Source organism: Prionailurus viverrinus, chromosome E1, assembly GCF_022837055.1.
Source record: "Prionailurus viverrinus isolate Anna chromosome E1, UM_Priviv_1.0, whole genome shotgun sequence".
In the NCBI taxonomy this organism is placed as follows: Eukaryota; Metazoa; Chordata; class Mammalia; order Carnivora; family Felidae; genus Prionailurus; species Prionailurus viverrinus.
In genome coordinates, this window is record NC_062574.1 from 49413048 (window position 1) to 49424922 (window position 11875).

Sequence of the window (11875 nt, forward strand, 5' to 3'; positions counted from 1 at the left end):
TTCCTTCCCAACCCTCTTAGCAGAGCGCGGAGTGATCCGGCAGGGCCCAGAGGCCTCCACTTCTAGCAGACAGGGGTCCGCACGTCTGGAGCCCGTCCCGGGATGGCCCACCCTGAGGGAGTGAGCCCATCTCTAGCAGGAAGGGCCAGGGCCCCTGAAGCACCTCACTTCCCTTTTGGAGCAGAGACAGCAAGAACTGTCAAAAGTGGGCCTGTTAGTTTCAAAATCGAGTAGACACTCATAGGGTTCTGCAAATGCCTCACTGTAATTCGAGACCAGTCACTAGCAAGCCGGAATAGAGCAAAGGGGAGAGGCAAGCCAGGGCGAGGAGGCCACCCCAGAACCCCCATCCCATCTCCACTGGTGGGTACACCCAACCCCAGAAGGTTCTGGCCTCCACGCAAGCCACTGACGGCCCATGTTACAAGCTACAGCTGAGCTAGTCTTCTGGGCTCCTGAACTATCAAGTGTCTGTTTCACAAACAAAACCTGACCCCACAGCCCCAGCGGGCAGCCCCGAGTATAGCCTTGTCTTTCCGTCCCGGGGCCCCAGCCTCCTCCGTCCACCCATTTTGTCCTAAACCTGTCCAGACAGGAGAGCAAGCAAATGTGCCTCTTGGGACGCGCTTCGCGGCGCTTCTCAGTTAAAGTGTTGTGGCTAAGAGACCAGCAGGTAGTGCTAAAAAAGATCTGGAAAGAAATCCCCACCCATGGTCCCATCAGACAGGGAGACCCAGGGCATCCCAGGCTGTTAAAGACACATGTGCTCCCACCAACCAGTAAATTTTAATATTAGTTATTAATTTCACACACAACAGAATCAGAGACCCTGTCCCCAGCTACCTCTGCCCCTACCCCCCCCCCCCCTTAAAAGATAAGCCCCTGGGATCTGGGCCCTACTAGGGTAAGTGTCCCCCATGTGAGAGAAGCTGTAATTCTGGAGAAAATGACCACCAGAGAGAGGGAAGAGCTTTTAGCCCAAAGGGAAGCCAGAAGGCACAAGTCCAGCCACCCCGAGGGACCAGGAGCCCTTTCCAGGCCAACAGAAATTTTTGCGTGGGATGACACTGTGCTGAGCCGGAGCAACTGGGGAACGGACTTCCCAGCGAGAACAGAAACTCAACAGTGAAAGCCACAAGGGGGAAGAAGCGGCCAGCGGTAGTGTCGCCAGTCTGTGGCTCGGCCCCTCACCCCACGGGAGGAGGGGGCGGGTGTCCGCGGTGGGTGGCCAGACCCTGAGCTCAGGAGTGGATCCGCAGCGGGGAAGGGAACCAAGAAAGCGCCGGCGGGCAGGAAAGGGGAAACGGAACGTGCAGACCACCAGCCCGGGGAAAGCGCACCGCCGCCGAAAAGTTCCGTCCCCGCACCCCACCCCCCTCCACTTCCTCTTCTGGAAAGGCTGCGCCGCACGAGGGCGGGGGCAGTCCTGCAAGCATCCGCCAGGGGGCGGCAGCGGGAAGGGAGCGGGCGCTCCCCAGGCGCCCACACCTCAGTTGGCCGAGCTGCACTGCAGGATCTGATGCGGAGCAAACAGCTTGCGGGCCCCCGAGGCCTCTCCTGGCTTCCCCAGCAGCGGGCAGTTCTCCTTATTCTCCTTGCCGTCCGGCCCGGCGGGCAGACCCGAGGCCTTCTTGAAGTAGCACAGGCGGCACACCGAGTGGTATTTGTCTGCGCCCCCGATCACCTCGACCTGGCCGCGGGGATGCAAAGAGCCGTGGGCTGAGATGGGGCGGGGCGCCTCCGGGCCACCCTCCCCCCTCCACCCCTGGAGAAGGCAGGTGGCGGCTACCTCCTTCTCCGCGCCCAGCCTCTTGGTATAGGCGGCTTCGCGGAAGCACTCCATGCACACCGCCGTCAGCTTCACAACACTCTCCGCCAGGGGCACCAGGTTCAGGATGGTCCCGAAGGCCTACGTTCCGGGGGAGAGACAGCCTCTGGGCGCATCCACCTCGCCAGGCGGGTCTTTCCTTGCGACCCCTTGACTCACAAGCACGGACACAGGGGCACTTTGCCTTGACCTTGCTTTCCCCAGAGTGCCGTCCCCTGCAACACCCCCAGCACCCAGACTGGGATGGACTCGCTCCCAGGCAAACCCCGGGGGGCCTGGGTCCCGCTCACCTGAGTGCCCGGCTCAGCCTGAGCCGCTCAGAGTGCCCCCCAAGGGCTCAGCCCCAGTCATCCAGGTGGGACCGCGCTGAGAGCAAAGGCTAGCTGGGCTGTCCCTGCTCCTCCCCGGGCCCCCTTCTCCCTCCAGACCCCTTCCCAAGACCTGGATCAGACGACTCACCTTCCTCTGGAAGGTCCCATCCAGTGCAGCCACAATCACGGTCTTCCCGGCGTTGGCCATAGTCTCGCTGAACTCCACGATGTCTGGGAACTGGGAGGGAGTGGAGGGGGGACAACAGTGGGTTTCCACCCCGAGCAGCTTGCAGCAGCCACGGAGAGACACTGCCACCGGTCAGCGTAGAGCATGAGAACAGGGCGACCCCAACGCTCCCGCCAGTGCCCCGACAGGGAGACGGGTGTTCCTGTGGTTGCCCCACTGCACACAGCCATGTGCACCCACAACCACCCATGCCGCCTTACCGGCCACCGGGACAGAATAGGGACAGAATAGATCAGCTCCAGGCCCCAGCACAGCACCACGGACCTGTCGCCAGGTGATGTGGCCCCGCCCGGAGGCGGTCTAAAACCGCGGTGGCCAAAAGCTCAGGCCAGAGGGCTGCCTGCCTTGAACCCCGCTCTGGTGGGACGCGTGTGCTTGGTGACCTTGGCAAGGACTTCACGTTTCTGAACCTTAGAAATGGCAAGGACCGCCCTCGGTGTTGTTTAAGGATCGAAGGCACTCATAATAGGGAATAATGTGCCATCTGATGCCTCGAGAGGGGGTCGGGGTTCCACTGGCCATTTACGGAGCAGGACGCCACAGCGGGCCCCGCGTGTACTTGGTAAATCAACTGTGATTTTAAGTGGCCCAGGGTGAGGTCGCAACTTCCGCAGATGCTCGGGCGAGCTGTCCCCGGTCAATCCCACTGCCTTCGGCTGATTGTGTTAGTCTATCTGGATTGGTCTTCGGGTTGTGAGAACGCGCACGTGCTTGTCTTTGGGCAGCAGGGTCTCTCTCCAAGCCATCAGGCCTGACTTGGCGCATTTATCGAGGTGCAAGGTTACCGAGACCTGGACAGTTGGCAAGACAGGTCCCGTGAAGGTGGCTAGAAAAATCACGAGCAATTCAAGTACGATTCGGCCGAAGAAGCCAGACGTGACTCCCCTCTGTGGGGCTGGCCAGTCCCGAGCTACAGAAACACCCACGACTCCTGCACCGTCACGCACGTGTCCCCACTCCGTCACAGGTGACAGAAATGCAGCTCCCAGCCTGCAAGGAGCTCTCAGCCAGTAAACGCCTCCCTCCCTAAGTTGTCGCAAAGCAAACGGTCTCCATACATTTCCAAGGAGAGAGGCCGGGCACACCCTTCCCCTCAGGGCCCAGAGAGGGAAAGGAGCCTGCCCACACCCTGATGTCGGGTTTTGGGCCTCCAGAATTGGGAAAATCAATTCCTGCTGTTTGAGCTGCCTGGTCTGTGGTACCTGTTAGGGCAGCCCTAGGAAAATATTACAGTTACACTTAAAGTAGAACCTCGGGGTGCCTGGGGGGCTCAGTCTATGGAGCATCGGACCCGTGGTTTTGGCTCAGGTCATGATCTCCCCGTCTCGTGAGTTCGAGCCCCACATCGGGCTCCAAGCTGGAAAGGTGGAACACGCTTAGGATCCTCTCTCTCTCTCTCTCTGTTCCTCTCCCACCCGTGCTATCTCTCTCTCTCTCAAAATAAACAACCTCAAAAGAACCATACTTTAACACAGAACCGCAAAGTACTTAGTAAATTTCAGGTTTTCTTGGTGGACAAAAATAATCACGAGACCCACGGAGGAAAGTACCGGGAGGTTTCTTGCTGGGGACGAGTTTGCCCACCCGAGTCCAGCGGCCCGTTCTACACCTCCGGGCGACCTGCAATGAGCCACTTCCCAAACGAGGTCTCATGAAGGGGAAAGAACCCAAAGAAGAGATTAGGAAGCCTACGAGTGGATTTTCACCGCTGCTGTCTTCCTGCCAAGAGCCGGCTGGCTCGAGATGTGCAGCCCAATGACCCCTGGCCCTGCCCCAGCCCAGGCCTCTGCTTCCTGGCAGACAGGCCGGCCTGGAAGGGGCAGAGGCCACAGAAGCCAGGGATAAAGGACGTGACAAAGCAAAACGTTTGGCCGTGAGTGGTAAAACATGAAACGGAATGCCACAGACAGATCTCCGGGGCACATAAACAGGGAAGAAAGAAGCAGACCGTGTGACAAAGTGGCATCGGCCACTTCAGGTCCACTGGAGAAGGGAGAAACCAGGAGGAAAATGAGTGGAAGCCCTTCAAAGGCCATTGGAAAAAGGAGAAATAAATACAAGTAGCCCGTAAACATGGACACAGACATCAGACAGCAGCGATGAGACAAACTTTCACTGGGGTGTGTGTTCGCGTGTGTGCGTGTGTGCGTGTGCGCACATGCGTGCAAGCTCTGCCACCTGCCCCTTACTCCTCCCCTCTCTCCTGGGGATTTCTGCAGAGGCCCAGTGGTCACACTGTCCTGTCATCCGCTCTCCGTCAGCGGGGCCGCCCTTTGGCGGGCTCTGCCCAGGCTAATTCCCGAGTCTTCTCCCCTAGCCTGCCCAGAGCCACCTGCCTCCATCCTGCCCCTGGACACACCCAGCCGGCCAGCAGCTCACTCCCTGGCTCTCCCTCAGACCCCTTTCTGACCACCTCACCGTAGCTCTGTCCCCTTCACATTGCCCGTCTGTCCAGTTGTCCCCACCTGACCTAGGACATCGTTCTCTCCCTAGAAAGGAGAGACTAGACTAGGGACTAGAAAGGATGCTCAAGGGGGGAGACTCTGGCTGTACCCCCCCCCAACACCAAGAACACTGCTGGCATGGGGCACAAGCCCAGAAAATACTTAGGAATGAATGAATGAATGAATGAATGAATATTGCACATTTGCTGACATGGGTAAATGGTCAACCATGCGATAGAAGCCCACTCTATTTATTTATTTATTATTTACGAATAATTTATCATCAAGTTAGCTAAATACAGGGTCGTCTTGGCTTCGGGAGATTCCCGCGATCTGTCGCGTACATCCAACACCCGATGGAGCTCGCGCTATTTAAAAATACACATCTAGAAAGACTAGATGGATGCAGACCAACACGTAATGAGTTTTTGTTTGCTTTTCTGGGCTGCAAAAAGAGAAGAGCAGCCCCCACAGCAGCAGCTGGCCTGGCGTTGGCAGCTAGGCCCCGGTGGTACCACGTAGAGCGAAATTCATTTCACGGAACATTCGCATCCAGCAAGGCCACTCCTCAACTGGGATGGGTCAAGATGAAACCAAGACCCTCCGTAATCCTGTCTGAGCACAGAGACAGACGTGAACACTGTCCAGGCTACGGAGGACCACACGTTCCCCCTTCCTGCCCAGGAGGAGTGACCACTGCTGCTTTACCGACTCGGCCTCCGCCTCCTGGTCCCCCCTCCTCCCTAGGGGGAAGGTTGAGGAGGCCGGTCAGCTACTCCCTTCCCGAGGGCACAGAATCGAGAGCCAGGCCAGCCTCTTAGAAGCCTCCCCAAAATGATCGCCCACAAGCCCTCTCCGGCTCCCTCTGTGAGAGGTCCCTGGTTCCCACGCTGTGGGTTCTCCCTGCAACAATCAGTACCCACTCACCAAACACACACACAGAAGAATTTCAGGGCACAGAGGTAGAATAAATAGGCAGTACAGGGGACCCTCCACCTTCGCCCAATTCCTGTGTCAGGACGCGCCCACCCAGGGAAATTATAGAAGCCGTGTCGGCAGACCTCCCCATCACTGACTCGCGATAAAGTTCTATGTTACTCGGCTGCTGAGATTTGGGGCCTGATTGTTACAGCAGCTCACGTCACCCTCACGAGTGCCCTGGGTGGAGACAGACGCACTCAGAACTCTCCGGAGGGCTGAAGTGAGCCCTGTGGGGAGAGAGTTACAGTTTCATTCATTCCAGATGAACTCGCGGAAACAAAAACTCCCAAAGCACACGAAAGACGAAAGACGCCAAGACTACGAAAGACAACCTGCAGGCTCATCCAGAGAGTGCACTCCGGAAGAAAGGGAAAGAGTGGGGGCGCCTGGGTGGTGCAGTCGGTTAAGCGTCCGACTTCGGCCAGGTCACGATCTCGCGGTCCGTGAGTTCGAGTCCCGCGTCGGGCTCTGGGCTGATGGCTCAGAGCCTGGAGCCTGTTTCCGATTCTGTGTCTCCCTCTCTCTCCGCCCCTCCCCCGTTCATGCTCTGTCTCTCTCTGTCCCAAAAATAAATAAAAACGTTGAAAAAAAAATTTTTTAAAAAGAAAGGGAAAGAGTGAGCCGGAAAAGCCTTTAACACAAGATTCTCGGAAAGACAAGGAAAGGGACAGCAGCCGCCACACAAACAAAAAACGGTAAATTCGCAAACAAAAATGAAGATGTGTGAATTAGAGCAGGAGCTACACAAAGAGAACTAACCAGAAATCCCAGAAACGAATAGAGTCTTTGAGGGGCGCCTGGTGGCTCAGTCAGTTGGGCGTCGGACTTCGGCTCAGGTCGTGATCTCACAGTTTGTGAGTTCGAGCCCCGTGTCAGGCTCGGTGCTGACGGCTCAGAGCCTGGAGTCCGCTTGGGATTCTCTGCCTCTCTCTCTCTCTGCCCTTCCCCCACTCGTGTTCTGTCTCGCTCTCTCTCAAAAATAAGCAAACATTGGGGCGCCTGGGTGGCTCAGTTGGTTGAGCATTGGACTTCGGCTCAGGTCATGATCTCACGGTTCGTGAGTTCGAGCCCCACATCGTGCTCTGTGCTGACAAGCTCAGAGCCTGGAGCCTACTTTGGATTCTGTGTCTCCCTCTCTCTCTCTACCCCTCCCCCGTTCACACACTCTCTCTCTGCCTCTCAAAAATAAAGAAACGTAATAAAAAAATGAAAAAAAACCAGGCAAACATTAAAAAAAAAAAACTGAAAAAGAAAAAAAAAAGATCAGAAATAGAACGAATACCTTCCAAGCCAGCAGAGGACAAGGGGGGGACAGATAGGGAGTCTGTAGGCAGAATGCCAGGACAAACCAACTTACAAACTGCCCTTCATCGATGCCTATGACAGCCACACCTAGGGCCTCCTGGGCCACATCCCGGAGCAGGCAGGCTGGCAGTGCCTCCATGGTGTTTCTGGGGAGAGAAAGCCAGGGCGTGAGCAAGGCAAGGGAGTGGGGGCCTGAACGCAGGGGCCGGGGAACAGCTCTCGTGACCGCCCTACCCGCAAATCACGCGGCACTGTTTGGCTGGAGCGTGAAGTTAGCGCCTGTGGGAGGGCATCTGGGGAGAATAAAGGCCCATGCTCAGAAAACCAGTTATTCAACACAAGCTATTTCACTGGATGCTTTGGACTAGAAATTAGCAACGCGCGATACAAAGCTTTACTGAGACTCAAAAGCTCCTCCCCACTTTGGTTTAGTGGGCCGGGGCAGAGGAAAGGCTTTAATTTGTTTTAAAAATGAGAAAAGGAATAAGTAACTATAACTCAGCCTGCATTACAGATGTCTTTAGATCAATGCAGTCACAAACTAGAATTTTTTACTTCTTTCTTTTTATGGCGGAAGGGGCCCATGAAAGGCAAAAGTGCCCAGGGAAGTCCAACGTGGCCCTGGGCCAAACATTAGCACCAGACTCGGAGCCCTGTGTATCCTGGCAGAGATAAGTCCGGAACCCCAACCTTCAGCTCTCTAGAGTTCCCTCCATCTGGCTTTTCTGGAAGATTGAAGGGTTTCTCCAAGCTCACAGAGCTGTTAACCAGCAGAGCCAGGATTTATATCTAAGGTCCCACGGCTGCCTGGCATGCCCTGCGGGGACAGTCATATCCAGAAGGGTTTGCAAGTGAAAGGTCACATGTGGGAATGTTCCAGGGCATTGGACCCCATCCTGCTCCCACACCCAGGGCCCTTTCTGAAGAGAAATGCCTTTCTCTGTCCTCTTAAATAGGGTCTCTGTTTTCCGCAGTGTTGTTTTCCTTTGTCTTCACTTTTCCTGCTGGTACTTAACTAAAGCTCAGCAGTTTGTAGGTGTATTTAGAAAAACATAAAACACAACCACTGCTTAGTTATTACCATGCTATCATTCTACTCCAAGATCTGGGAAGAGCATGAAATGGTATTCCCTGCATTTTATTTATTTATTTTTTTAATTTTAATTTTTTTTTTTCAACGTTTATTTATTTGTGGGACAGAGAGAGACAGAGCATGAACGGGCGAGGGGCAGAGAGAGAGGGAGACACAGAATCGGAAACAGGCTCCGGGCTCCGAGCCATCAGCCCAGAGCCCGACGCGGGGCTCGAACCCACGGACCGCGAGATCGGGACCTGGCTGAAGTCGGACGCTTAACCGACTGCGCCACCCAGGCGCCCCTCCCTGCATTTTAAATTCCCCCTTTCATCCCCAAATAGAGAAGACCAGAGGGCGGGCAAGGGCAGGGTGTGTGGAACTGTCACTCCTGCCAGGGGCTCAGTCCCAGCCGCTGCAGCCCATTTAGACAGCACCTGTGCTCAGACAGGCAGAGCTCAGATGTGACCCTGATCTGAGGGACTTCTCATCACAGCACAGTACTGCCTCCTGGTTTCACGGGCTTCCCTGGATATTCCCCTGCCCAGTGCGTGTTTTAAGGAGGAAGAAGCAGGGGCACCTGGGTGGCTCAGTCCGTTACGCGTCCGACTTCAGCTCCGGTCGTGATCTCACAGTTCATGTGTTCGAGTCCCACATTCGGCTCTGTGCGGACAGCTCGGAGCCTGGAGCCCGCTTCGGATTCTGTGTCCCCCCCCCCCCCCCCGCCTCTGCCCCTCCCCCACTCGTGCCCTGTCTTTCTCTCTCTCTCAAAAATAAATAAACATTTTTAAAAAAAGGCAGGGAGAAAGAAGCAAACTGGAAGACATACGTGGCCTACATCAGACAGCACGGCCAGGAAGCAATGGTCATGAAAATCCCGGCACTTAACTCCAAACCCCGGGCACTGTCCACCCCACCACCGGCCTGGCTTCAGAAAACCCCATGCTCCCACCCTGAAGCCACACATCAGGCGGTTCTGAGGCTGCAAGCCCCGCCTTCAGCTCAGGTGGACAAGTCCAAAGGGCAGAGACCTGTCCCAGGCTCAGAAGTGTCAGGCCCCAATCTGCAGCAAGGAACAGGCCCGAGTAAGACTAAATGTAACCCTCCCCCCCCCCCCTCAGGTTGCAGACTGAAATGATCCCAAGGTGCAGGCAGATAAACATAGAAGGGGATATGCACAAAAGCCACAAGGCCACAGGGAATCAGCCCCAGGGCAGGGCAACTGAAAAGTTACATAAAAAGCCCCGTGCAGGCCCAACAAAACCAGTTTGCAACCGTATAGTTGTAACCTCCAGAGCAGGGTTCCTCAGCCCGGGCACGGCACTGTTGATAATTGGGGCAGGATCAACATTTTGGGGGGGGGGGGGGCGGTGCCGCCCTGGGCATTGTGGGATGTTCAGCAGCATTTCTGGCCTCTAGCCACGGGACGCCAACAGCCACCCCTAGCCCGCTCCAGTTGTGAAAAATAAATACGTCCCCAGACATCGCCAAATGGACTCTGGGAAGGGGGGGAGGGGGTGCAAAATCTCCCCTGGTGAAGAAACCCAGGGCTAGAATCCTGTGAGAGGCCAAGTCCTGACAGCCCTTGCCAAGCAGCCCTCAAAGTCTGCCGAGTTGCACGGTCGGCACGAGCCCCCACCCCCCACCCGTGAGTTTCCACCCGGCTTCCAGAGGAGGTGTTAGGAGAGGACAGAAGAGAGCAGACACTGACCGGTCGTGCGTGGAGAAGCTGCTGCTATAGCGAGTGTCTTTGGCGTACTTGATGACCAAGCACTTGTACTGGGCGATCTGGAAGCGACGGACCCGTCTCATCAGCTCAGTACTGCAAGAGCAGAGCACAGTGGTTAAGAGGGGGCAAAGAAGACTCTATCAGCACAAGCTGGGCTCCCCACCACCGTCTAGGGGTCTGCAGCCTGACGCCCGCGCCTTTGGACAGAAAGACCAGTGAGGACAGAGAGGGCCGGTGCTCTGAGAGTTCAGTCTAGACCTGAGAGGGACGTCAAGACTGTACGTCCCTAGGGAGCCCAGGAATAATAAAGGCATGCCAGGGCAGGACGTGCTCTCCACGTGGGGGGTGGCAAGGGATAACCCCCCAGGTGGCCGGGGGAGGAGGCAGAGAAGTGCAAAGGCCACAGGCAGAGGGGAGGAGTCCAAAGTGACCTCACTCCAGAGGTCTTCACAGAGTCTGAACTGACGTCACAAAATCTTTTTGTGCCAAAGATGGCGATTTGCCACTGGATCCCAGAGCCCACCTGAGCGTCACCGCAGCTGTCCCCCAGGGCGGAGAGAGGTACTCAGGGGGCTCACCAGCCCACCAGGTCAGCTAGTGGTCCTGTCACATCGGGGGAGCAAAGGTCCCCTGGCCTGACTCCTTAGTGTTAAATTTTTAGGGACACCTGGGTGGCACCAATCCTCAGTTTCGGCTCAGGTCATGGCCGCCTGGGTGGTGAGTTGGAGCCCGGCATTGGGACCTGCGATGACAGTCTGGAGCCTGGTTGGGATTCTCTCTCTCTGCTCCTCCCCTGCTGATGCTCACTCTGTCTCTCTCTCTTTAAATAAATAAGTACATAAATGAAATAAACTTAAACTTAGAATACTTAAAGTTTTACAGGCGCCTCGGCGGCTCAGTCGGTTAAGCCTCCGACTTCGGCTCAGGTCATGATCTCACAGTCTGTGGGTTGGAGCCCCTGCGTGGGGCTCTGTGCTGACAGCTCGGAGCCTGGAGCCTGCTGGGGATTCTGTGCCTCCCTCTCTCTCTGTTCCTCCCCCACTCACGCTCTTTCTCCCTGTCTCTCAAAAATAAATAAACATTAAAAAATGTTAAATACTTAAAATTAAAAAAAAAAAAATTAGGAGACCTGGCTGCCCCTTTCTGAGAGGGCTCTAGCGAGGGGCCAAACCGTCAGCAGCTGCACCCAGCTGCGCGAAGGCGCGGGTGGTATTCGGACCCTAATGGGAGGGCCTAAACTGGGCGGGCTGGGAGGGAGAGCCTCCTCCAGGACCGGATCCAAGGGCGGAGCAGCATCCTGAGCGGGAAAGCGCGGTCGGCCGGTGGCGGCTGACCTAGGGGGACTGCACGATGGGGGGCTGTCCGAGAGGGGGGACAGGCCCGCAAGAGGCGCCAGGGGAGGACAGACCCTCGGGAGGGAGGGGTGGAGGAGGAAGTGGTCCCGGCCCGCCCTGGCCCCGCGAGGCCATTACCTTTTTCCCGAGAACATGGGTCCTAGAATCACCTAGAAGAGAAAGCGGGGTCACTTCGGGGTCCACTGCACACGGACCCCCGGCCACGACTCCGCCCCCGCCCCCGCCCCCGCCCTCGCCCCCGCGTGCTGGGACCTGCCCCCCGTACCTGGATCTGCCCCCGGGTCTTGCTGGGGGAGCCGGGCAGCACGGTGGGCAGGTTGATGCAGCTCATGGCGCCCCTAGGAAGCTCGCCGCTCAGGGACCCTCAGGTGTCACCGCCCAGCTGCCTGGAGCTGGTTCCCGCGCCGCCCGTCTTTATCCCCGGCGCGCTGGCCAATCGGGAGCCGGCCCCGGCGCCCGGGAGCCAATCAGCGCGCGGCCGCGGACTGGCGGGAGGTTTGACCGCAGCCCGCCCCTAGTGGGCAGCGCCGAGGACCCGGCGGGCTGACGTCACCGGGACGGCAGGCCCCGCCCCGCCCCGCCCCGCCCCCCCCGCCCCCCCCC

General features: G+C 57.2%; 1 protein-coding gene across 2 annotated transcripts; it reads right to left on the reverse strand.

Annotated features, from left to right (window-relative positions):
* Nucleotides 1-853: 853 nt before the first annotated feature.
* On the reverse strand, nucleotides 854-11748 carry TK1 (thymidine kinase 1). Of its 2 annotated transcripts, XM_047833707.1 has the most exons (7): nucleotides 11538-11719; nucleotides 11390-11421; nucleotides 9900-10010; nucleotides 7169-7262; nucleotides 2288-2377; nucleotides 1790-1909; nucleotides 859-1690 (listed from the first exon to the last, which is right to left on the reverse strand). In XM_047833707.1, exons 1-7 carry the CDS (start codon nucleotides 11601-11603, stop codon nucleotides 1490-1492), a joined length of 714 nt encoding a protein of 237 aa, XP_047689663.1. In that variant the 5' UTR covers nucleotides 11604-11719; the 3' UTR covers nucleotides 859-1489. The 2 variants fall into 2 exon arrangements, with proteins under 2 accessions (XP_047689661.1, XP_047689663.1); XM_047833705.1 differs by having other exon boundaries at nucleotides 854-1909; nucleotides 11538-11748.
* Between the last annotated feature and the right edge of the window lie 127 nt (nucleotides 11749-11875).

Excerpts from the sequence above, each read along its gene's own strand:
- TK1 (XM_047833705.1), bottom strand. The coding sequence starts at position 11,603 with ATGAGCTGCATCAACCTGCCCACCGTGCTGCCCGGCTCCCCCAGCAAG. Across the intron at positions 7,263-9,899 it reads AGCTTCTCCACGCACGACCG|AAACACCATGGAGGCACTGC; the intron begins GTCAGTGTCTGC and ends TTCTCTCCCCAG. Across the intron at positions 2,378-7,168 it reads GCATCGATGAAGGGCAGTTT|TTCCCAGACATCGTGGAGTT; the intron begins GTAAGTTGGTTT and ends ACTCCCTCCCAG.